Source organism: Lissotriton helveticus, chromosome 8 (assembly GCF_964261635.1).
Source record: "Lissotriton helveticus chromosome 8, aLisHel1.1, whole genome shotgun sequence".
Taxonomy (NCBI): domain Eukaryota; kingdom Metazoa; phylum Chordata; class Amphibia; order Caudata; family Salamandridae; genus Lissotriton; species Lissotriton helveticus.
Window position 1 is genome coordinate 1,044,103,262 of NC_136069.1, and position 23,841 is coordinate 1,044,127,102.

At 43.8% G+C, this 23,841-nt stretch overlaps 1 protein-coding gene across 1 annotated transcript in view; it reads left to right on the forward strand.

The window, feature by feature from the left end:
- Positions 1-23,841, forward strand: part of LOC144773090 (cullin-4A) — a 468,683-nt gene that overhangs the window by 63,104 nt on the left and 381,738 nt on the right. The window contains exon 2 of the mRNA XM_078657905.1: positions 7,384-7,499. Within this exon, the coding sequence (XP_078514031.1) occupies positions 7,384-7,499 (116 nt within the window). The remainder of the gene's footprint in view (positions 1-7,383; positions 7,500-23,841) is intronic.

The window sequence follows — 23,841 nt, forward strand, 5'->3', positions numbered from 1 at the left end:
GACAAAGGAGATTGGTCGTTGACTGGATGGTTTTGGGGACTGTTATCCACTTGGGGATGGAAGATTCTGATGGTCATTGGTATGGCTTTAGCGATTCTTTTTCTGTGTTGTCTTTGTGTACAGTGTGGTCCTGCCATATGTGGCCTTTGTGCTACTACATGTGTAAGGAGACCGCCTGTCTCGAGAGAAGCACAGAGAGATAGAATGATGCTCCAGCAGCACCTAAATGACCTGATGAATATTGACATCGATTCAGATACAGACTGAGTGATTGCCTATGTAAGGGCAAAAGGAGGGTCTGAGGTTCTGTGAATTCTGAACCCGTGGGTTCCATTTTGTGTATGGCAGCCATTTTGTGGTTGCCCTCACATAGGCCGATGACTGTGGCTGAACTAGTCTTTTACGGACATGTACACCTTAGCTCGAGTTCGTGCTGACTCCTGTTTGACCTGAGTGAACTGACCCTGTTGCCCGAAGCTGACCTTGTTAAACCAGTTCCTGCCCTTTAGCTGATCAAGATTAAGGATCAGAGCACAGGACATCATAAAGTTTTACTGCACACAAACATGCCTTATCCTACTTCTATCTGTTTCTGTTTCTTCTTTTATGGTCTATTTACGATATGGGTTGTGGTCCTTTTTATTATGGGTCTGTCTGTCTTGTCTAAAGAAGAATGTTGGGTTTGTTCAATGATTGATTATGGGCCGGACAACTGTAAAATGGGTTTGTCGTCCTGCAATACTTTCATTGTGGAAACATGTGATTGGTTAAACTGTAAACAAAGAATGTTTGCCTGAAGTATAATGTTTCAGAAAAAGCACAAGAATGCCACCACCCACTTGTAATTTTTGAAAAGATGCCAGTTATTTAGGAGCAATAGGACAAACACACCTTTCTTTTGTTCGACCTGGTACTTTTATTTGTACCCGATATCTTCAGTATTTTTTGTTTTTATACTTTTGTGCAAAGAAGAAAAACAGAACATTCAGCTACTTCACCATGAATATATACGTCAACTACTTCACAATGAATATATACATCAATATTTACAAACCACAAAATTAAATCCAATCGTATTGTACAATCACAACCATTCTACATATAATACAAAACATATACAACATTCAGTAGAACAATCCTGTGTATAAACGATCAAATCAATATTTATACAAACGGAAAAGAGACAAAGTCAAAATGGGGGAAGGAGAGATGGTTTGGTTCTAGAAACAGTTAATGTTTATAAATAGCTCCTTCCAGTGTGCCGACGCGTTTCTGGTCCAAAGAGATCAATCTTTAGACTGTCATCAGGGCTCTGTCACTTATCTGTTGGGTTTACTTTGGAAAAACCAAAATCTGGGATTGCGATTTCTGTTGTCGCTTTCCTTTGAATTACTGGTCGGGGTCTCCACCTGTCTATTGTAGCAGGAAGGCTCGATGGCAGCGGTTTCTTTAGCGGGTTCAATACGCCTCGAGTCTTGACTGGAGACGTGGGCTTCTACCGCTGGGTCCCTCCTTTCGAAGCTGCCCGTGCGGCGTGCGCCGCGCTCCTGTTAAGTGCGTTTGTATGCGCATCCACAGTTTCCAGATACGATATCTGTTCAATTCCCGACTGTGTTTCACTGATTGAGACATTGAGTGAATCAGTGAAACACAGTCGGGAATTGAACAGATATCGTATCTGGAAACTGTGGATGCGCATACAAACGCACTTAAAAGGAGCGCGGCGCACGCCGCGCGGGCAGCTTCGAAAGGAGGGACCCAGCGGTAGGAGCCCACGTCTCCAGTCAAGACTCGAGGCGAATTGAACCCGCTAAAGAAACCGCTGCCATCGAGCCTTCCTGCTACAATAGACAGGTGGAGACCCCGACCAGTAATTCAAAGGAAAGCGACAACAGAAATCGCAATCCCAGATTTTGGTTTTTCCAAAGTAAACCCAACAGATAAGTGACAGAGCCCTGATGACAGTCTAAAGATTGATCTCTTTGGACCAGAAACGCGTCGGCACACTGGAAGGAGCTATTTATAAACATTAACTGTTTCTAGAACCAAACCATCTCTCCTTCCCCCATTTTGACTTTGTCTCTTTTCCGTTTGTATAAATATTGATTTGATCGTTTATACACCTGATTGTTCTACTGAATGTTGTATATGTTTTGTATTATATGTAGAATGGTTGTGATTGTACAATACGATTGGATTTAATTTTGTGGTTTGTAAATATTGATGTATATATTCATTGTGAAGTAGTTGATGTATATATTCATGGTGAAGTAGCTGAATGTTCTGTTTTTCTTCTTTGCACAAAAGTATAAAAACAAAAAATACTGAAGATATCAGGTACAAATAAAAGTACCAGGTCGAACAAAAGAAAGGTGTGTTTGTCCTATTGCTCCTAAATAACTGGCATCTTTTCAAAAATTACAAGTGGGTGGTGGCATTCTTGTGCTTTTTCTGATTCAAATAGGGTCCAGCCCCCCCCCCCACTCCTTACCCCAGGACCTAACTCCTTTTGTTTGTAAAAATGAAGTATAATGTTTGGCATAAAAAGGGATGACTTGCTTTGTAAAGTTGAGCAGTCTCCTGAGAACTCATACCGTGATGATTTCTAGGACTTCTGTTACTGGCTGCAGCCAATAAATTTGATCTTTGACGCCACTCAGAAGTATCCTGTGTCTCTGTATTCTAAGACAGGTGAACCCGAAGACTTTGGGCGTGCCCCTGGGTTCTAAAACCCGGTTCTTCATACTGCAAACAGTGTTTAAGTAATAAAGGCACAATTGGTTGCTAAGGGGGAAGTGTAGACCTTGACGTCCTCTGCAATAGGTGTAAAAAACCTCCACTAATAAGCCTTGGAAAGCAATATACAAATTTGATATTTCACATTGAAAACGTCTTGTTTCAGATAAGAACTCAATTTTATGAATCAATCTTTGAACAAGGTGCTCCTAAAAATATGATGTCACAGGGAAAATGATAGTGAATGAATAGTGTGCAAATGCTATACATTACGCTAGTATTTACATGTGACTGATAAGGATGTTTTGGATGTACAAACAACCACTCCCAATGGGAGTGTTGAGATCCTAGATCAGTTTAAAAGAGAGTCCATTGTAGTAGTTGATTGTCGACGTTTCAACCCAAAATACACGATTATATAGAGAAGGGTCATCATCAGGATGGAAAATATACATAGGAGGCACCTGGGAGTGACAGAATTTTGTGTCTGTTCACATTGTAGTTTGTAAGTGTATTGTTACACTAGTAAAGAATGATCATATAACATATCGTGAGACTGTGGCAAAGGATCTCACAATCAAGGATGTTTGTGTCAACCTTTCAGGGAAAATATCATTGTAACTCTCATACGAATAGCAAGCGGCAAAGTATTGTGTTCAAAATATTTATATGTTTTCTTGGACCTAATAATGCATATCAACTGTGGCCCTTACCAGCTAAGGTGGGGAAACCAGCACTTGCGGTGGTTTGTACGGTTCGGTAAGTGTTTTTGTAAAGGGCGATCTGAGGTGGTGTCACTGAAGTCTTAAAAGAAAAGGCGGTGTGACAAACTGTATATCCAGTTCTAAGTGCAAGTGTCTGACGGATGAAGCTTATGAAAGAAGGTACTTACGCCTTGTATGTCAGGCAATTGCAGGCTCAGGGATTCCTTAACAGTAGTGGCCACTAGTGAGGATGCTACTGGGAGGTAAAAAAAAGTCTTGATTTCAGAGGAGGCTTATTTAAGTATCTTGACTCAAAAATAAATTTATTAGGGCTTACCACATGCGTAAAATCGAGTGGTGAATCACATTAGTATGCTAACCCAGAAATTATTACATAAGTTATCTGAACACGCTTTTAAAATGCTAGATGAGAACAAATCTTGCCTCCTAATCCTCCTAGACCCATCCTCAGCCTTCGACACAGTCAAACATGATAGCCTCCTTGAATTATTTGAACAAAGAATGGGACTAGCAGGGGTTGTCCTAAATTGGTTCGCCTCATTTCTACACAATAGAACTCAAAGATTTAAGGTTAACTAATCCTTGTCCACTTCCACTCCGGTTACTTTAGTGGTCCCCCTTATCACCTACTCTCTTTAACCTGTTCATGGAGCCTCTAACTGAAATTCTGAGATTTTCCAATGTACAATACCACATGTATGCAGATGACACCCAACTATACCTTAAAATCCCCTCCATATCCAGCTACTCAACACAACTCTCCAAAAATCCTAAAACTGGCTAACCAGAAACCACCTTAAACTCAACTTGCTCAAAACCGCATTCCTCTTAATTGCCCCACCAAAAAGATCCCTCAACATGGAAATTAGGATTAAACACTTAACAGCCTTAAACTGCCTTCCACACATTATAGATGCCACAAGACTAGGAATTACACTTCACAAGAATCTAAACAAGCAGGAACTCATCAGCTCAGCCACCAAATGAACAAACTTTCAAATGAGCATTCTAAGAAAACTAAAACCCTTCCTCCCCTTCGACCTTAAATCAGCAGTGCAAGCTCAAGTGAACCCCAGATTAGACTATGTGAGTACTACACTATGTGGTGCCGAGCTCCAAGCTGGCTCCACTATGGGCATCCCTTAACTCTGCTGCAAGGCTCATCACTGGATCGAAAAGGTACAAGGACATCACTCCAGATCTAAAAGAAGTAAACTGGCTCCTTTATGAGTCAAAAATTCTGATGAAAATTGCTTGCATTACCCACAAAACCTACACTTCAACACACCGAAGTTCCTAGCTGACAAACTGGAACTGCCGGCGGTGGCAGATCATCCAGAAGCACCTGCACCTTACTGTTGAAACCTCAAAAATTCTGGAAAAAGAAAATCTATAACCAAGCCTTCTCCGGATTGGCCCCTAGAATCGGTAACTCCCTGTCCCCTGCAGTCAGGCTGATCCCTTCAATCACTTCATTAAAAAAAGAAGTCAAGCTGCTTTTGATAACCAAATCTCTGAAATAAACCCACTGACTCTCTCTGGATACTGTCAGTCAGTCAAAATACTCTTTATTCGATTTTTGTTAAAATCATAAAAGGCAAAAAGCAGACACAAATACAATATTTAAGACATCACTTGATCTCATTACAAAAAGGTGTATACTGATATGACACAGTTCTCCAACTAGGGCTTGCACATGCAGTCTGAGTCCTGGTTTATAACTCACTGTCTCACTCTTGATTTGCAACGAACAATGTCAGCGTATATTTTTCTTGGTTATCTATTTTCGACTTATTGAACTATTTGTAAAGTGCTCTAATACCCTTTTAGGGTCAAGTTTGCGCTATATAAAACTCCATAAATAAAAAAAAAAGACAAGGATGCTTGTTTACTCTGAGTCCGTGTGTCTAATAAAGTCTAAAGAGACTCGCTCTTTTACATACTCAAGTTGCGTCACATCCTAAACTATGCCAACCCCAGACTGATTGCATTTATCATCTGTGAGGCAAATAAATCATGTTAAGTGCTTGTAAGTGCGTGTCTCAAAAACTTGTAATGTTCCCAGCAACCGCACGCTCACGTTTTCGATGTATTTCTGCCGCCTCTGCTTGACAAACTATGTAAGTCTTGACCATAGACTGTCCAGTAACACCCCCCTGATCATTTAACTGTCCTAATTTTTCCTCAATGTTTTTATATTCTACTCAGATGTGCTTCTGTTACCTGATAGTAGGGAGAGGAAAGGCAGCAGCGCTGACGAAATAGCAACCAACTACCTCTTCTATGAAACTGCCACTCCTTGTACTGCTACTATCATTATTGTGAGGAGTTGCAGTGATGAAAGGATGTATACATGTGACAAACTAATTTCTTCCTGCCACAGTCTAATTTTGCATCAATCTCTTGCTAAAATAGATTTTTGAAACTGTAAAGAAATGATTTGTGGTAGAAATGTAACAAATTTGTTAATACAAAATATCAAACTCGGGGCCTGATTTCGAGTTTTGCAGGCAGTGTTACTCCGTCACAAATGTGATATCCCGTCCGCCAAATTACAATTACATTATATCCTACAGAACTTGTAATACGGCATGCAGACTATCCGTCACGTTTGTGACGAAGTATCTAGTCCTCCAAAAAATCAGGCTGCTAAGAAGGAAAAAATTTTGCAGAGAGGGTACGGTCATACTAGGTGGCCATTACTAAAGATACAATACTAGTGGTCTACACCAATAGATGAACACCCAAAATATAAGATTTGTTCTTTTCCTTACATTCCTTTAAACCCCCTTAATTGAGGATGCTAGTTAGGGTGTTAATTCTACAGGGACCAGTCCTAATAAATGCCTTTGACCCAGTGCTTAATTTAAGCTGGTGGATGCCACTGGGGACAGCCAGTACTCCTTTTTAAGGACCAGTACTTATTTTTCCATGTCAGACCTTTGTCAGCGGCAAAAGAGCGAAAAGCAAAGGGGAAAGACTGAGGAAGAGAGACTGAAAACTGTCACAAAGAGAGAAATGAGGAAGACTGAGATAACGGGGGGGGTAGAGAGTGTCTAGTAGTGGAGTAAAGAGGCATGAGGGGATTGAAGCTTGTGCTGACATAGAAGGCAGCAGTCACTGCTATTAAGATAAGAGCTTTGGGCACTGGCACACCTTTTAAAAATTAAGCACTGCCATGACCTATGTGAGGCTTTAATGACGGCAGAAACATGTCTGCTTACTGACCGCCTTAGTTCCACATATCTCTTCGTATCATTGGTTTGAATTATGCCAAAACAGAGCTACAAAACATTAAAGTAATACATTATCTGTGTATTTTTAGATAACGTCTCATCTCTTCTCAAGAAGGGAGTTACTACAATTCTGGTGGTTTTTCCTTTAATTAAATTCACACTCACTGATAGTTTGTCTATACCCTGGAGTGTAAAATTGCACTATTCCTTCACTAAAATTACAAGAAAAGAAAAGGCCTGTACCCCTGAAGTGCTCACGAGAATTCACTAATTTACTAAATCATTGATAGTAGCAAGGAGGTAATCAATGATGAAGCATGTCACTGGAAGTGGGAGAGGGTAAACATCCTTTAGAACAATATATATTCACGTCAGTTATTGGAGACAAAATCACTCCTTCCTAACTCTGTGTTAGTGTCTTGTAGACATAAACACCATATCCTACCACCACAAACATCTTCTCAGGCTCCCTGATAACTTTTCATAGAATACATTTGTGCATTGGGAATCAGAATCCAGTAAGTCCATCAAGTTCCCCTCTTCGCCTACTTGTTTGCGGAATGTTTATTATCCTGTTTGCCCTTTTAAGTATTTTAACTGCATGCTATGTATACATACAAGATAATTCTAAATGTCATAGGGTAATTCGAATTTAGAGATTTATATTTTTCTTTTCTTTTTAACAGATCGACCCAAGCTACCTGACAATTACACCCAGGATACATGGCAGAAACTTCACGAGGCAGTGAGTGCGATAGAAAGTAGCACGTCCATAAAATACAATCTAGAAGAGCTTTACCAGGTATGAAATGATTGGTAGCAGTCTCTGGTCAGGTTTGACTGGTGCAGCACTTATTGTCAGATGTTAGATAAAATAGTATTTGTCCCCAAATAATGAAAGTAAATTATACTTTTCTCAAGCCAATGAAAATTTTGCTGCTCAAATGTGAAATCTACATTTTTTTCCAATTTCAGTACTGCATAATATGCCTTTTAAAGATTTGTGGTAATAGGACTGTTGCTAACCGCAAGGAAAGGTGGATATAAAATCAGAGTTATGAATTTGGACGAATGATGGTCTACAAATCACCCTCGTTTAGAGATACTGCTTTTGTGTCTGTGTGGCACAATTCATATGGGTTGATACTTGAGTTCTGACAAGTCCAGCAACTCCTTCTCACTCCTGGTGCAAGCCTTTGAAAAATCTCCTCCTCCAAAATAACCACTGGCTAATCGGACGTGGGGGGTGGCCCATTGAGCTATAGACACCAGAGAAATCGGACAGCATAGTGTATTAGCCAGCTTTCTTGCAGTTCCGAGTGTCTGACACAGATTGCCCAATGGGACCCTCCCTCTTGGGTCTTTCACCAAAGCATGGTCCTGTCGGCCTGCAACAGACGTGCCCTGCATGTGCCCATACAAAGGAGAATGATGTGCATGTCGTTTTCTTCTGTCGTGCCTACCGGAAAAGCAGGAAACATTGGCTTGTCCCCCTCCTCAAAAACTTGGGTTTTAGAACATTTTTACCTGCATATAGAGTTTTAAAGACTGATTTATCCCCGCCAATTGTGTTCGCTATAGCAAAATTTTTAACCGCAATGTGGTATGCTCGCATCAGACTGTTAAGGGGGGTCGGAGACTCTTCACAAACTGGCATCCCTTGACTAACCGGCACCTCTTTTTATTAAGTTTCTTAATTTTTAATGCATTTTATATTAATGATATATTGATATTCCGGATTATTAACTAATGTGATAAATTTTGTACATCTTTTATGATCATATGATCGAAATAAAGATTTGGATTTGAGATTGCCCAATGACAGTGAAGATGGCAGTCAGGCACGTAGTTCTCGTCCCCTATGCAGAAGAGGTAGTGTTGGTGTTGATCTGACTATGCAGAGTCAGATAGTATTAGCAAAGGATTGGGCTGCTCGCTAATGAAGGCCACCATACATAATAAACCACAGTTGGAGAGAAGTAGAAAGGCTGGACCTATCAGATTTCCCAGAATGGGGGAGAAGACGCTAGTTCACATCTTTCCTACAAAAACATTCTCATCCAATAAAAATAAACAACCTGACCTCTGACACAAGCAATTACCCAGGGCATACCCCAAGGCTCTGTCCTCTCGCCCACACTTTTCAATATCTACATGGAGCCTCTCACAGTCATTCTCAACCATGCAAACATCCCATTCCATCTATATGCAGATGATACCCAGCTCTTCATGGAAATCTCCTCACTGGAAGATGTACGCCTGCTTAATGCCTACCTCAAAGAAGTCCAAATCTGGTTAGGTTGCAACCACCTAAAACTTAACCAAGACTGATATATTTCTCAAATCATAGACAGAGCAGCCCCCTCCTCCCCCATATTCAAGAATGGCTAGACCCCATAGACGCTCTTAACTGCAAGCTAACCCAAGGTAATTTCTCCAGATATATAGGAATCGCACTGGACCCTAAACTGACCATGAAAGATCATATAAAGAACAGTGTGAAGAGTGCCTTCTACAATCTGAATCTTAAGAACAATATCAAACTCTTCTTCCTGCCGAATGATCTTAAATTTGCCAAGCAATCAATGGTGTTGTCCACATTAGACTATGGGAACGCCACCCTTACAGGCACTGCGAATTCTCACCTTGCACTCCATAGAACCAGCTTCATTGCAGAAGCCAGAAAGGTTACAGGAATCAAAAAATATGACCTCATCTCCCCTGCACTGAAATAACTGAACGGGCTCCAAATTGAAGCTCGCTGCAGCTTCAGAACTGCCGTCCTCACTCATAAACCCCTTCACACTGTGGAAAAGTAAATTTTGCCATGTTCTGTGTCCCTACGTGTTCCCCATCTTATGTTATGTGTGCATGATTAAGATGCATATGTATTCCCCATGTTTGATTAAAGACGCAATTACAGTTGTGTCCATCTCTAGTATGCCAGTTTCCAGTTCTTGTGAAAGCTACGAGTATTAGGCCTATGTAAAGTTACGTTGCCACGTTTCCCAGTGTGCACGTTATTTCATTGAAAAGTCCCCGTTTCTAGGCCTCAAAAGGGCCCGGACACCAGATTCAGCTCCTGTCTCCTGAGCCCTCGCTGAGGAGCGATACAGCCCCCACCTGTGTTCCTGACCCTTCACTTACTTCCTGCCTCACAGTGCCCGGCTCGGCCTGGCTCTGCCTCTGAGTCTGCCAAGAGTATGTTATGATTCTAGTTATCAGTCCAGCCCTCCTTCTCTGCATTCCTAAGCTACTGAATCGCATCAATAGTTTCCGTCATGGTCTAGCCTATACGTCTCCATTTAAGAGAAAATACTGTATTAATGGTCATTTAATATTCTTCAACACGCACTACATGTAGAATAATGCATGCACCAGTCTTAGAATCTGTTAGCCTTTACCCCGATAACTTTTGGATTCTATCAACATGTTCTCTAAACATCAGATACTAGATAGTGTTTGGGTACATGTCGCCCTGACTCTCCAGACTTCAGTCTCTGCTCCTAGCGCAGAAGTCATAGCCCCCAGCTTCTCCTAGTAACACGTCATTGTTAGTTTGCGCGCACCACTAGGTTAGAGGTCCCGGCTCCTTAGGTAGCCCCCTCCATGTTTCCGCCCCCTTTATGACATATTCTGTTACGTTTTCATCACATGTCTATGTATACGCCTCTTGTTACACCTACTTTCACCCTTATCTTTCGCGACTGCTATTGACCACACCCACTGCTCCGCCTATTGTATGTATTACAATTGCAACTGTTTTAGTATATATGCTTGTGTATTGTTATTAAAGTTAGCGCGCTCATTCCAGATCCTGCCCCTAGGCAGCTGCCATCCCATTCCTGTGCAGGTTGTCCTGTTCCTGTCCTTTATGCTGTATTAAACCTGCAAACTCCTACTACCTCGAATCTTGACTCTTATTTATTGAGCTATCTGTTATTGCTATGTCCAGTCAAACCTAGATCCGGTATTATTTATTTATATACCACATAATGGCGCCCGAACAGGAACCTGCCCTTTCCCCACGCGCCGGTGAAGCCACGTATGCCCCCTGATCCTCTGCAGCCGTGACGGAACCATACCGTGCACGTGCAGATATTTCTGCTTCAAGTATCCCTCAGGCCCACGGAGGAGACGGAGGTTGCGGTCCAGCATCCAGACGAGGCGGTGGAGGAACGCGGCGAGTCCCGACCAGAGCCCAAGCCGAGAGTCCAAGGTCCGAGGTATCCGGAGGCCCACCCGTAACAGAAGTCCGAAGTGTGTCCGTCCGGCGTCGAAGCAGTCCAGTCCAGTCCGAGGCCTTCCGTTCTTGCTACCCGGTGAGTACCGTTGCTGGGGAGTATCTAGACAGGGTCAATCTAATTGTCTCTGGTCCGTGGGGTTTGGTGGTACACAGATCCCAAAACGAAGTGTCCACTCCGGTGGATGCGGGTCCTGACGTGTCTCTTTATGAGACCGGTAAGTTTCGTACTGTTTCAGCAGTGCATCTAGTTTCTGTTCTAGTCAGTTCTGTTCTCAAGAAGATTCATGTATTCTGTTTTCCGTATTCCAGGTAGTATTCTGTCCGAACTGTTATTTTAAATGTTCTTCATGTATTTTAATGTCGTGGTATGAAAGTAGTGTAATTATCGTGTTCATTGTGTATTGTATTGTGTCTAGATTACAGTCCAGTCATGCCGTGGTTTTCCAAACTACGTCAGTTAAAAACTAGAAAAGGTCTGTTAGAAGAAGCAGTTCCTGTCCCGCCTAGGGACAGTCCAGGTCATTTTATGTATCAAAAGCATGGCATAAGTGCCATATTGTATCTAGATTTATGGGTCGAGTACACCAAAGAGTTAGAGGAAAAGTATAGATGGCCCGTATCGGGTACATGGGATGCCGAGTGCATCATGCGAGTAGAAGAAGCATTATGGAAAAAGAAAGCCAGACAGTCACAGAAAGATGCCATCGAGTTATGGCGCAAAGAATCTCATAAAAGAACCGAAAAAGAAATCAGAAAGTCAGAATTAAGTAGAGAATCCTTAGAACGAGCCCACGAAAGGGAATTAATCGAGATAGGTGAACGAGTCAAAACCGAACAGTCAGATAGACAGAGGCATGCCCGCATTAAGGGTATGTATCCTCTTCTTGCCGAGGGCTTGTCAAAAGCGACCCCGGAGGCATCCAGTAATTTTCCGCCACCATTAGTTCCGACCAAGCTACGTCACAAACCGACCGCAGCTGATATTTTCATCTCGTCCTACTTGGACGACACAGTCCCAGAATATGCAAATCCTGTTCCGCCAGTTCCTGTAAATCATGCCATTCCTGCTCCTCCAGACACCGGAGTACCTGCTACGGTACCCCCGGTCCAGCCTACATTACAATTGCCCGCCGCACCAGCACGAAGAGTATCAGTCGATGATACCAGTTTAGGGGCCGCAGGAGGAGGTCCTCCTGGTACCCCGCCACCACACCAACGTTTAACGTTAGTCGAGTTACATGAATGTGCATTACAGCGTACGCCCAAATATAAGTCCGTTGCAGATATCCGACGAGCTCTTACTGAATGCCGCTATGATCCAGTCGCAGGTGATGATAGTACGGTTATATATTCGATACGTGTAAGACGGGTGACCGGGTATTTGGACACCCTACCGGATATGAAAGAAGATCTAGACAGAATATATCGTTTCATCCGTACAGGGAATGATCCAGAAAGTATTGGCGAAGCCATGTCCCAAAGGAAAGCTGAGATCCAGCTCATGCTATTAAAGTTTCTGATTAATTGTTTAATAAGGGAACAAGATTATCCGTCCAAAGATCCGAGCGAAATGAGAATCCTGACAAGGTGGAGTGATAATATAGCCGAGGGTAAGCACAGAACTATCAGTAGTATAGAGAGTATGTACAAGAAAATTCGTAAGGAAATAATAAGGTTACACGAACAACGTAAAGCAGCACAAGTAAGCGAGAAAGAGAATGACTCTCCTACGGAAGAGGTAGAGGACGAGAATCCCGCCAGAATAGCGTATGTAGGTAAATCTAGACTTCCAGACCGCCATTTACGCCTAGAACACAAGTCAGTTTTTCATCATCCAGCACCAGAACAAGGTTCTCTAGAACAAGTATTTCAAGCTACCGATCATATTCTGAAATCACGAATCGGTTATAGTGAGTTAAGTACTATGCATGAACAAGAACTAGCCCGATCAGCAGTCCGATGGACTACTGATTCTACCACTTTTCCAGACGAAATAGTGGCACAAATGTTTCTGAAACTGCCCCCAGCCGAACAGCGACTGGTGGGTATGTATATGATTCAGCACCTCATCACATTGTATGAGGGTCAACATTCTGATCCAGGTCCGTTACATGATGTCCTGAACAAGTTACTCCAGTATAGATGGAAAGGTTTAGGTACCGATTTAATTAGTGTCATTTTAGAACAGCGTCACAAATATAGAACGTTTCTGAACCCGCATTTTGTTCATGTCTCACCTCCAGAAAGTAAACCGTTTTACATAGATAGACAGAACCCGCTACGAGAAGTACACCCAGTCAGGACAGCAGGTGGTGAAATGCAAAGAGTATTTGTTTACACCCCGATTACAAAGATGGAACTCTTAGAAATGAAGAAATTAATTCCTTGTCACGACAAAGATCCAGCAGGGTTCCACCGAGAATTAAAAGACATGCTCCGTATGGGAGAATACACTTATCCAGATATTATTAAAATGTTAAAGGTCCTGTTGCCCGCAGGGGTATTCGAGAAACTCAAGGAAAAAGATTGGGAGGTGGGAGAGAAAAAGATCGATTGGGCAGTTCTAGAAGCTGAAGATAAGATACGAGTACCAGGTACCGGTCTTGGAGAGAAATGTAAAGAATTACCAGAACTGTTAATACAAGTTTTGCCCAGACTATTAGCCACTAAAAAGGAAGACTGGGATGCAATCTCAGCCTGTAAACAGAAACAAGATGAAGACACTAGTGATTTTTATTCTAGATTCGAGAAATGCTTTATTATAAACAGTGGCTTGAAGACGAGTAGCGAGTCGTACCCTCATCTTTTTGTTACTAAATTAGTCGAGAATTCAAGTCCACAAGTTAAGAATCGAGTTTTGAAAGTCGAAAGTACATGGCAAGCAAGTACCCCGTCCCAGATGTTACAGATGCTCCAGTACCACCAGAATAGAATCAGAGAAGAGCAAGAACACGAGAGAAAACGTATGAAAGACACGAAAATGAAAGTACTAGTTGCACAATCTGTTCCTCAAGACAGTCAGAAGAGGGGTCCGACTCAAGCCAGTCATCCTGCAGCTCCCGTCAAAGGGACATGTAATTATTGTAAACAGCCAGGTCATTTTATAAACGAGTGTGCAGTTCTGAAACACAATATAGCTACCGGTAAGACTAAAGAAAGACCACGTCCGCCTAGACAAGAACAAGTTTTACAGACTTCTCAGCCACCGAATGCACAACAGACAGTTCCAGCACCGCAGCCTATTGCTGCAACACAGCATGTTACACAGCAGATGTACCAGTATGCACAGTCCGAGTATCCAGAGTATCAACAGTATTCATGAAACAGCCTAGAGAGGGAGGTAGGCTTGCCTCTCATCGAGATTCCTGTAGATCAAGAAGGTCCCTATGTTCATAGTCAGGTACTAGGGAAAGACAGAAAGTTTCTGATTGATACAGGGGCAAGTAGGACGACCATCAGTCACGCCGAAGTTCCAGGGGCTCCGCTCTCAGGCTCTAGAAATGTTTCCCTTGGATTTTCAGGAAAGCCTATTGTAAACGAGATATCTAAGCCAGTTACTCTAGAAGTAGGTCCATTGTCCCGCACTACTGATCTGTTACTTACGAAGTCATGTCCAGAAAATTTGTTAGGCATTAAGACACTGAAAGAATTAGGTGCAGTTATTTGCTGTTCCCCAGAGGGAATACGTCTGTTTTTACGTGACTTCAAGGGTCACTATGTATTACGAGATTTTGATCCAAGATTGTCTAATGTTCCGCAGCATCTATGGGCGCAAGGTCCAACTGATGTAGGTTTCATGCAAATCACACCCCATCGTGTGACTCTCAAACCAGGTATAGTCCTGCCACGAATCAGACAGTACAGATTGCCACCTGAGGCTGTAGCAGCCTTATCCAAAATTATTGACGAGCTCATGGCTCAAGGGGTAGTTGTAGAAACTGACTCCAATGTATGTAATTCTCCGATCATTCCAGTCATGAAACGTACTGATCCAAATGCACCCCCAGTATATCGATTAGTGATTGACCTTCGAGAACTCAATAAATGTATTATTCCCCAGTATCCAGTTGTTCCAGATATTTCTTCCCTATTGACAGCCATTGATTCCGAAGCAACATTTTTCACAGTCATAGACCTCAAGAACGCGTTTTTCAGTGTCCCCATTCATCCAGACAGCCAGTTTCTTTTCGGATTTTGTTTAAATGGAAGGAGCTATAAATTCACACGAGCTCCTCAAGGTTTCACAGAAAGCCCTAGTATTTACAGTCAAGCACTTAAGAGACAACTAGACAACATTCACATGCCAACAGACACTGCCCTGCTCCAGTATGTCGATGACCTACTGATCACAGCCCGTTCTGAACGTGCTTGCGAGCGAGCATCACTTACAGTCTTGTATTTCCTTGCCGAGATGGGGCACAAGGTGTCCCCTTCGAAGCTTCAATTCTGTGTCCAGCAAGTGATCTACTTAGGCCACTTACTGTCCAAGTGGGGTAGGCAGTTGACACCAGACCGTATCCAGTTAATAGCAAGTCTTCCTCAGCCCAAGACCCAGAAGGAGGTACGTGCTTTTATCGGCCTTACTTCTTATTGCAGACAATGGATTCCTCAGTATGCATTTCTAGCTAAACCACTGATACAGTTAACGACACAGGAGGCAGCCGTATCGACTGTCCTCCCTTGGACATCTGAACATACACTTAGTTTCAATGAGTTAAAGAAAGCTCTATGCCAAGCTCCAGTTCTAGCTACACCGAACTACAGTAAGCCTTTTACACTTTTTGTCACAGAACGCGAAGGTACAGCATTATCTGTTCTCACACAAGATCAAGCAGGACAATACAAGCCCTGTGCTTATTTTTCGAGCACATTAGATCCAGTAGCCCAGGCTCTGCCTGCGTGCCTCAAGTCAGTTGCAGCCACAGCACTAGCTATCAGACAAAGTGATTCCATAGTATTAGGACATTCCTTGACAGTACAAGTTCCACACTCCGTGGAAGTTCTTTTAAACCGAACCCAGACTCAGCACTTGACAATTGCACGTTTAACAGGTTATGAACTGACACTGTTCCAGCCACACATAGAAATCAGACGCTGCAACGTTCTAAATCCTGCTACACTATTACCGTCAGTTAATTCGAATCCTGCCACACACGACTGTGTGGAAGTAGTTAATATTATGACTAAGCCAAGACAAGATCTGACAGACATCCCATTACCAGATCCCGACCTGACACTTTATGTGGATGGTTCATGTATGAGAACAAGTACAGGAGAACTAGTAGCCGCGTATGCAGTGACTACTGACACTGAAGTTATAGAAACACACCGTATTGACACCCTGTCTGCTCAAGCAGCAGAGCTAGTTGCTCTGACACAAGCCTGCATACACGCCAAGAACCTGAAAGTTAATGTTTATACAGATTCACGCTACGCATTCGGAGTTGTACACGACTTCGGAGTGCTCTGGCAGGAGAGAGGTTTCATGACTTCTCATGGAACCAAGATTCAGCATGGTCTCCTTATTCAAGCTCTGTTAGATGCTATACACTTACCGACATCTATCGCTATCATGAAGTGCAAAGCACACACGAAGGTTACTGACATTATTTCCCAAGGTAATGATCTAGCAGATCGCACAGCCAAGCTTACAGCACAGACTCTAGACATTTCAGTTAACAAGACACAGACACATACTCCAGATCCGACTACCTGTATGACAGTTAAGGACCCTACTCAAGATGTCATAGATATCCAGTTACATGCTACTCCCGATTAAATCAAGAAATGGTCCGAACAAGGAGGGGTCCAGACAGATCAGGGATGGGTAACGAAGGGTAGAGCCACATGGTTTCTCCCCGACTCTATGGTTCAAGTCATTATCAATACCGCACATAGTCCAGCCCATTTAGGAGAAAAAGCTATGTTAGACAGTATCCAGAACATTTGGTTTAACAAGCATTTACGAGCTGCAGCCAAGCAGAAAGTCCGTACCTGTATGATATGTTGCCAGTTTAATCCAGGTAAAAGTGTCCCGGTGGAACAAGGTGGATTCCAGCCCCCTGACCACCCTTTTGAAGTCCTCCAGATGGATTATATTCAGATGGAGCGATGTCGAGGTTTCAAGTATGTCCTTGTAGTTGTATGCGCTTTGTCCAGGTGGACAGAAGCATATCCAGTCCCAGATTACACAGCCGCGACCACTGCCAAGCAGTTGGTTCGTGAATTCTTCCCCCGTTATGGACTCCCTAGGGTCGTATATTCTGATAACGGCCAGCCATTCTCATCTGAGCTCATGAAACACATTTCCCTGTTGTTAGGGTACCAGTGGAAGTTCCATTGTGTACGCCATCCTGAAGCAGCCGGTCTCGTAGAGAGACATAATCAGACCCTGAAAATCCGCATTGCCAAAGTCTGTAAAGAGAAAGGTGTGGACTGGCTAGTAGCTCTGCCAGTCGCTTTGTTTTATATGCGCATGGTCGCACATTCCAGATCAGGTCTGTCCCCGTACGAGGTCGTATTCGGCCGCCCCCCTAACATGTGGGGTACACCTAGACCCCGAAGTATTACCGATGTTTCAAGTAATATGCTGACAGATTACCTAGCTTCCTTGATGTCTGCCCTACACTCTTGTCGTTCACAGGTTGCCGCCGCATTTCCAGACAATACTGAGGTGGCACCGCATGAGATCGTTCCCGGAAATCTGGTTCTTGTGAGGAACTTTGATCGTTCAAGTCCGCTGGAGCCTCGCTGGAAGGAGCCAAAACAGGTCCTCCTGGCCACCCGTACTGCCGTCAAGCTGGAAGGCAGGAAGGGCTGGGTCCACCTGTCACATGTGAAAAAGTTTTATGGACTAAAGACTGTTTCCAAGAACATTTCCCAGGATTTGAAAGACTGCCAAAGTACTGTTCTTAAGGACTGTCCCGCAAAAGACAATGATACTAAACCCTCCCTGTTAGAGAAAACTCCGCAACAGGAGTATAAGAAGAAATTAAGGTCTAGTAAAATAAGTCAGCCAGTTTGATTGTCTAAGTCCTCCCCTAGGTGAAACGGTTAGACCGGTTTCTGACATGTATAAAATAGACCCCCATAGTGAGAGAGTTAGTCAAAACTCAATCCGATGTATCGTTTTTCTAAGTTTCATATTGTTTTTCAGCCTTATGACTACCTGCACAAGTTATGCTTTTTATTTATGTTTTCCAGTTTCTCATGTAAAGAAGTCTTCTAATGCTACAGTAGAGCACACGTTTAGTGATCTGCCTCCTCATGAACTATCTTATCGTCTTGCTATGCGTAACAATTCCTTTATCCGCATGTTACATTATTCACACCAGACCAGCAATGCCACTAATTGTTGGGTGTGTGGTCGACTCCCCCCTTTCCAGACACCGAAGGGAGTTCTGCCACTCTTTCCTTATCTATTTTCACATAACGGTTCGTGTGGAGCATGGTCCACGTTAACGTCATCCTCAACAGATATGTCCTTTCTTAACAATACATGTTTTCCAGACAAGCAAGGTTTTCCCCACAGAACAGGGTTAGATCTAGAAAATGAAGTTTATAATTTAGGTAATTATTCTTCGAATTTCATGGTCCTGAATGTTCAGTCTGATACTACTCCAGACTTACCTGCTATGTCAGTACTACCCGTTAAAGGTGAATTATGTGTCCGAAAGAATGGTTCCGTACATGTAGGACATAGTGATTGTACTACTATTGTCAAGTATAGTGACAGCAGGAAATCTATTTTCAAAGCTTCACGTCATTCTTATTTTGTTTGTGGTCAGACCGCATATGTTCGTCTGCCCCTCGATTGGGAGGGAACCTGTTACATTGCCTTCCTACTGCCACCAGTTTTTCTAGCCCCACCTGACTATCATAGGAACTCCCACCTAGTACATACTAGACACAAGAGAGACCTCCCGATTGTCGATTATACTGAAACTGCTCTAGAACAATACATAGATATCAATAAAGGTGTCTTCCCCTATTTAGGTACTGTCGTGAATAGTAAACTGATACGTAGATTAACCAGAACCCTTGAAGCAGTAGTGATTGAGACTACTTCTGCTCTAAGTAACTTAACCGAAGAGCAATCCTTTATGAGAATTGTCGTGCTCCAGAATCGTCTCGTCCTTGACGTCATACTGGCCGATAGGGGCGGGGCTTGTAGAGTCATCGGATCTAGTTGCTGCATTTTCATTCCAAATAACGCGCCGTCTGTTTATTCAGCTATAACCAGACTCCATAAAATTGCCCATCTGTTACACAAAGATCCAGGCACCTGGACATGGTCCGGTTGGTTCTGGAATATAATTTCCGCCTGGGGATGGAAAGTGTTGTCCTTTCTAGGTATTGCAGTAGCGATCATATTCAGTTGCTGCCTCTGTATACAATGTGGCCCTGCGATTTGTGGCATTTGTGCTACCTCTTGTATTCCCAGTCCCAAGTCCCGTTCTAAATCCAGTTCCAAGAAAATTCGAGACGAACAAATGATACTGTATGAAATAATAGATGGTATCATGAATATTGATGTTTCCTGATGGAAACGTAGTGACAAGGAGGGAATGTGGAAAAGTAAATTTTGCCATGTTCTGTGTCCCTACGTGTTCCCCATCTTATGTTATGTGTGCATGATTAAGATGCATATGTATTCCATATGTTTGATTAAAGACGCAATTACAGTTGTGTCCATCTCTAGTATGCCAGTTTCCAGTTCTCGTGAAAGCTACGAGTATTAGGCCTATGTAAAGTTACGTTGCCACGTTTCCCAGTGTGCACGTTATTTCATTGAAAAGTCCCCGTTTCTAGGCCTCAAAAGGGCCCGGACACCAGATTCAGCTCCTGTCTCCTGAGCCCTCGCTGAGGAGCGATACAGCCCCCACCTGTGTTCCTGACCCTTCACTTACTTCCTGCCTCACAGTGCCCGGCTCGGCCTGGCTCTGCCTCTGAGTCTGCCAAGAGTATGTTATGATTCTAGTTATCAGTCCAGCCCTCCTTCTCTGCATTCCTAAGCTACTGAATCGCATCAATAGTTTCCGTCATGGTCTAGCCTATACGTCTCCATTTAAGAGAAAATACTGTATTAATGGTCATTTAATATTCTTCAACACGCACTACATGTAGAATAATGCATGCACCAGTCTTAGAATCTGTTAGCCTTTACCCCGATAACTTTTGGATTCTATCAACATGTTCTCTAAACATCAGATACTAGATAGTGTTTGGGTACATGTCGCCCTGACTCTCCAGACTTCAGTCTCTGCTCCTAGCGCAGAAGTCATAGCCCCCAGCTTCTCCTAGTAACACGTCATTGTTAGTTTGCGCGCACCACTAGGTTAGAGGTCCCGGCTCCTTAGGTAGCCCCCTCCATGTTTCCGCCCCCTTTATGACATATTCTGTTACGTTTTCATCACATGTCTATGTATACGCCTCTTGTTACACCTACTTTCACCCTTATCTTTCGCGACTGCTATTGACCACACCCACTGCTCCGCCTATTGTATGTATTACAATTGCAACTGTTTTAGTATATATGCTTGTGTATTGTTATTAAAGTTAGCGCGCTCATTCCAGATCCTGCCCCTAGGCAGCTGCCATCCCATTCCTGTGCAGGTTGTCCTGTTCCTGTCCTTTATGCTGTATTAAACCTGCAAACTCCTACTACCTCGAATCTTGACTCTTATTTATTGAGCTATCTGTTATTGCTATGTCCAGTCAAACCTAGATCCGGTATTATTTATTTATATACCACAACACTGGGAAACAGATTACCTCGCCTCAAACTCAAAAGGGCTCGCCAGACAAGAAATGTAAGAAGCTCAAACATCCTCCTCCTCATTCAGCCAAAAAGCTCACAAACAAAAAACCAAGGCATGCTCCTTCTCGAGCAATGCCTCAAAAACCTGGAACTCCAGGACAACCCCCTCTCTCTGGAGCTTCAAAAGACCGCTAAAGGATCTCCTTATCAACCAATGTCTCAACTAGCAGGATATCAATTCAAGCCATGTTCGCAGCTCTTAGCTCTCCTTGTACCCCTTCTCTATTATTATTATTATTTGTCCCCCTAGTACTTATCCGTGGACTTGTCTTGATCAGCTGTTCCGATTATACGTGTTATTTGTTGAACATGTACTGATGTAAAGCGCTCTAATACCCTCGGGTCTTGCCTGCGCTGTTTAAAACTCTTGAGTAAATGTCTAAGCACAGAAGTTTTTATAGTCCAATCTAAGCTCAAAACTGTCCTGATTTGCACTTGTGGGCAACTTCTTTAGCTATCTGATTCGGTCATAGGGGCCTCTTTGATTATAGCTGATTTTTTGTTTTGTCCCAGTTCGACCCTGGCCATTACCCTCTTCCTGCGATAATTGACTCCTAGACTCTCAAATGCTGTTCTGAATGCTATCTTCTCAAGAGTTACGCATTATGAAGATAAGCTCTTTACAAATGTAATGTGATCCCAAAACAATTTTACTTCCATAACCTTCATGTTTCATTAGGCATAATTGTGTCTTAAGGACATTGACGCTCAAGTATTTGTATTCAACCCTGCAGCATTCTAGAATCAATTTTCTGACTTCACTCGAGGGTATCTGAAAATACCAGTCATTTTGTTAGATGTTTTGGGATATTTGTAGTTTAGGTATCCAGTATCTTAAGCTGCTTTACAGGTACTGCTCCTTTTTTTACTTGGGCTTGGCGAATTTTCTCACACTAAGTTCCCCAAAAAAGACCCCAGTTTCCATATTCTTAATGTAAAAATAAAAAAAAAACGAGTTCGGTCTTTGAAAGAGACACTTCTAGCTAATATGGTAAGAAAATAAATTGTATTTCATATTCAAGGGTTTTGCTCAGAAGAGGACTTAGTTGGCGGAAGTGCATGATGCCCCGCTGGCCTAAACAGAGATGTTCCATTAATTGGAATTTGTTTTATTTTCATTTTGTATTCTTCTATAATGCGACCTCAATCCCCAAAATGGTTCAGAGAGCTTAACAATGGCAAACATTTGTACAGAAGTAGACTTTGACTGAGAACTGACAAATCTGTTGTATGTAGCCCGAAGTATCCTGGAAATGTAAGCGTGAGCCATCAAGCCAATGCAAGATCAAAAGCAAAACAAAACAAATGTAATTAGATAGCATGAGAGATCGAAAATAATGACGTTGTTGCCAGCAGTTGAAGCCGAAGTCCCGGCTGGGGCGCCGGATGAAACTTCTCTTGGCGCGTCTTTCCAGGTCAGCGTCCTCCCCTCGATCTGCTTCGGCAGACCGCTGCAGATACGGCGGTGGTCGTCGTCCTCGCCCTTCTCCGATGTAACGTGAGTGTTGCTCCCCGGTGGGTAAGTGTCACAGTTTGTCCCGGAGGGCTGGGTTCCGGCCTGCTTGGGGCGTGGACTCTCCGGCGGTGATGTGGCTCCGGAAAGAGCAAAAGGAACAATAGGGGCCCTAGCTTTGTGCCACCTCCAACATCAAAGGGTTCGGAGTAGGAACCAGTCAACCTTTGCTTAGGGATTTCTGTGCATACGTTTCACTTTGATTATACATCTTAGAACGATGTTGAGTTTGGAGAAATATCAGAAATGAATAATCCTGTGTGCCCTGAAAAGTCATTTCATAATATCTAATTAGAGGGTGAATCTGAAAGGAACATGTAGTGATAGATTCCTTACCCTAGAATTACCCCAGGCATCAGACTGGATCCAGATAGTTTTCGCCAGCAGTACCCCTGCGCATTGGAAGATGGCATTGTGCAGCTCCGTGTCTGTTGTTGGCGTCGTGGTCGCCGAGATGACGTCGCGGCAGCTACTTAGACGCCACCCTCGCGCGCTGACGTCAGTTCTTTCTTTTTCCACGCCAGCAAGCGCAGATCCGGAGAGAGCAGTACCCCCAGTCACTTTTTGACTGAGATTTTCTAGGCCTTTTTGTCTCTGTTTATCAAGTCGATCGACTCCTGGTGCTGTAGGGATGCCCGGTTTCAAGTCCTGCGGGGACTGTCATCGCATGATGTCGGTGACGGACTCGTACCGTGTGTGTCTCTACTGCCTGGGGCGCAACCACAACCCCAAGTCGTGCCCCGACTGCCGGGCCATGGCGGCTAAGACTTTGCGGGAGCGGTCCCGAAAGTTGCTTGAAGTCTCGCAGTTGGCTCCGTGCCGTTCCTGGTCCTGTGGGCGGTCGAGGGACAGGTCGCGGAGCCACCACCATCGTTCATCGGGATTGAGTCTTCGCACTCTGGGTCAGGTAAGGTGAAGCATCTCAAGAAGTCAAAGAAGTGCCATTGCTCTCCAGCTTCCCGTTGTGCGGCGCGGCTGAGTGTGCGGGTGGTGCCTCCCCCGCAGCTCCGGTGGAGCCTACGCAGTCACAGCCGGCTTACCCGCCCTTCCGGGTCCGTCGGCGACTCCGGCCCAGCTGCAGGATTTTCTGTCAGCCATGGCCCGCCTCTTTGGGCCGCCAGGCCCTGCCGGCACGCCTTCGGGCCCCGCTAGCCCGACTGGGGGACCTCGCTCTTCACTGTCGGCGGCTCTGATTCCGGCATCGCTGTCTGCTCCGGCGCTGCAGACCCCAAAGGTTCCAGGCCTGGATCCCGGTCAACGCCGGTTGATCTCGTGATCTCATGATGCCTCCACCGAAGTTGACCCCACCGGCACCACCTCCGATGTCGCCAGTGCCCCATGACAACGTCCTCTCCGATTTCAGCCCTGATGTGGACACAGCGCTGGAACGGTGTCTCTCTACCCCGATTCCGACGCCAATGGGCCCTTTCTACCCCTATCTCCAGCCTCCTTATTTTTGGCCTGTTCATCAGCCTTCGGAGGAAGGGGAGGACTGGGAGGGGTCTAAGGACCCTCTCACAGCACAGGGTGAATTTGACCCGGACTGGGCAGAGGAATTGGGGGAT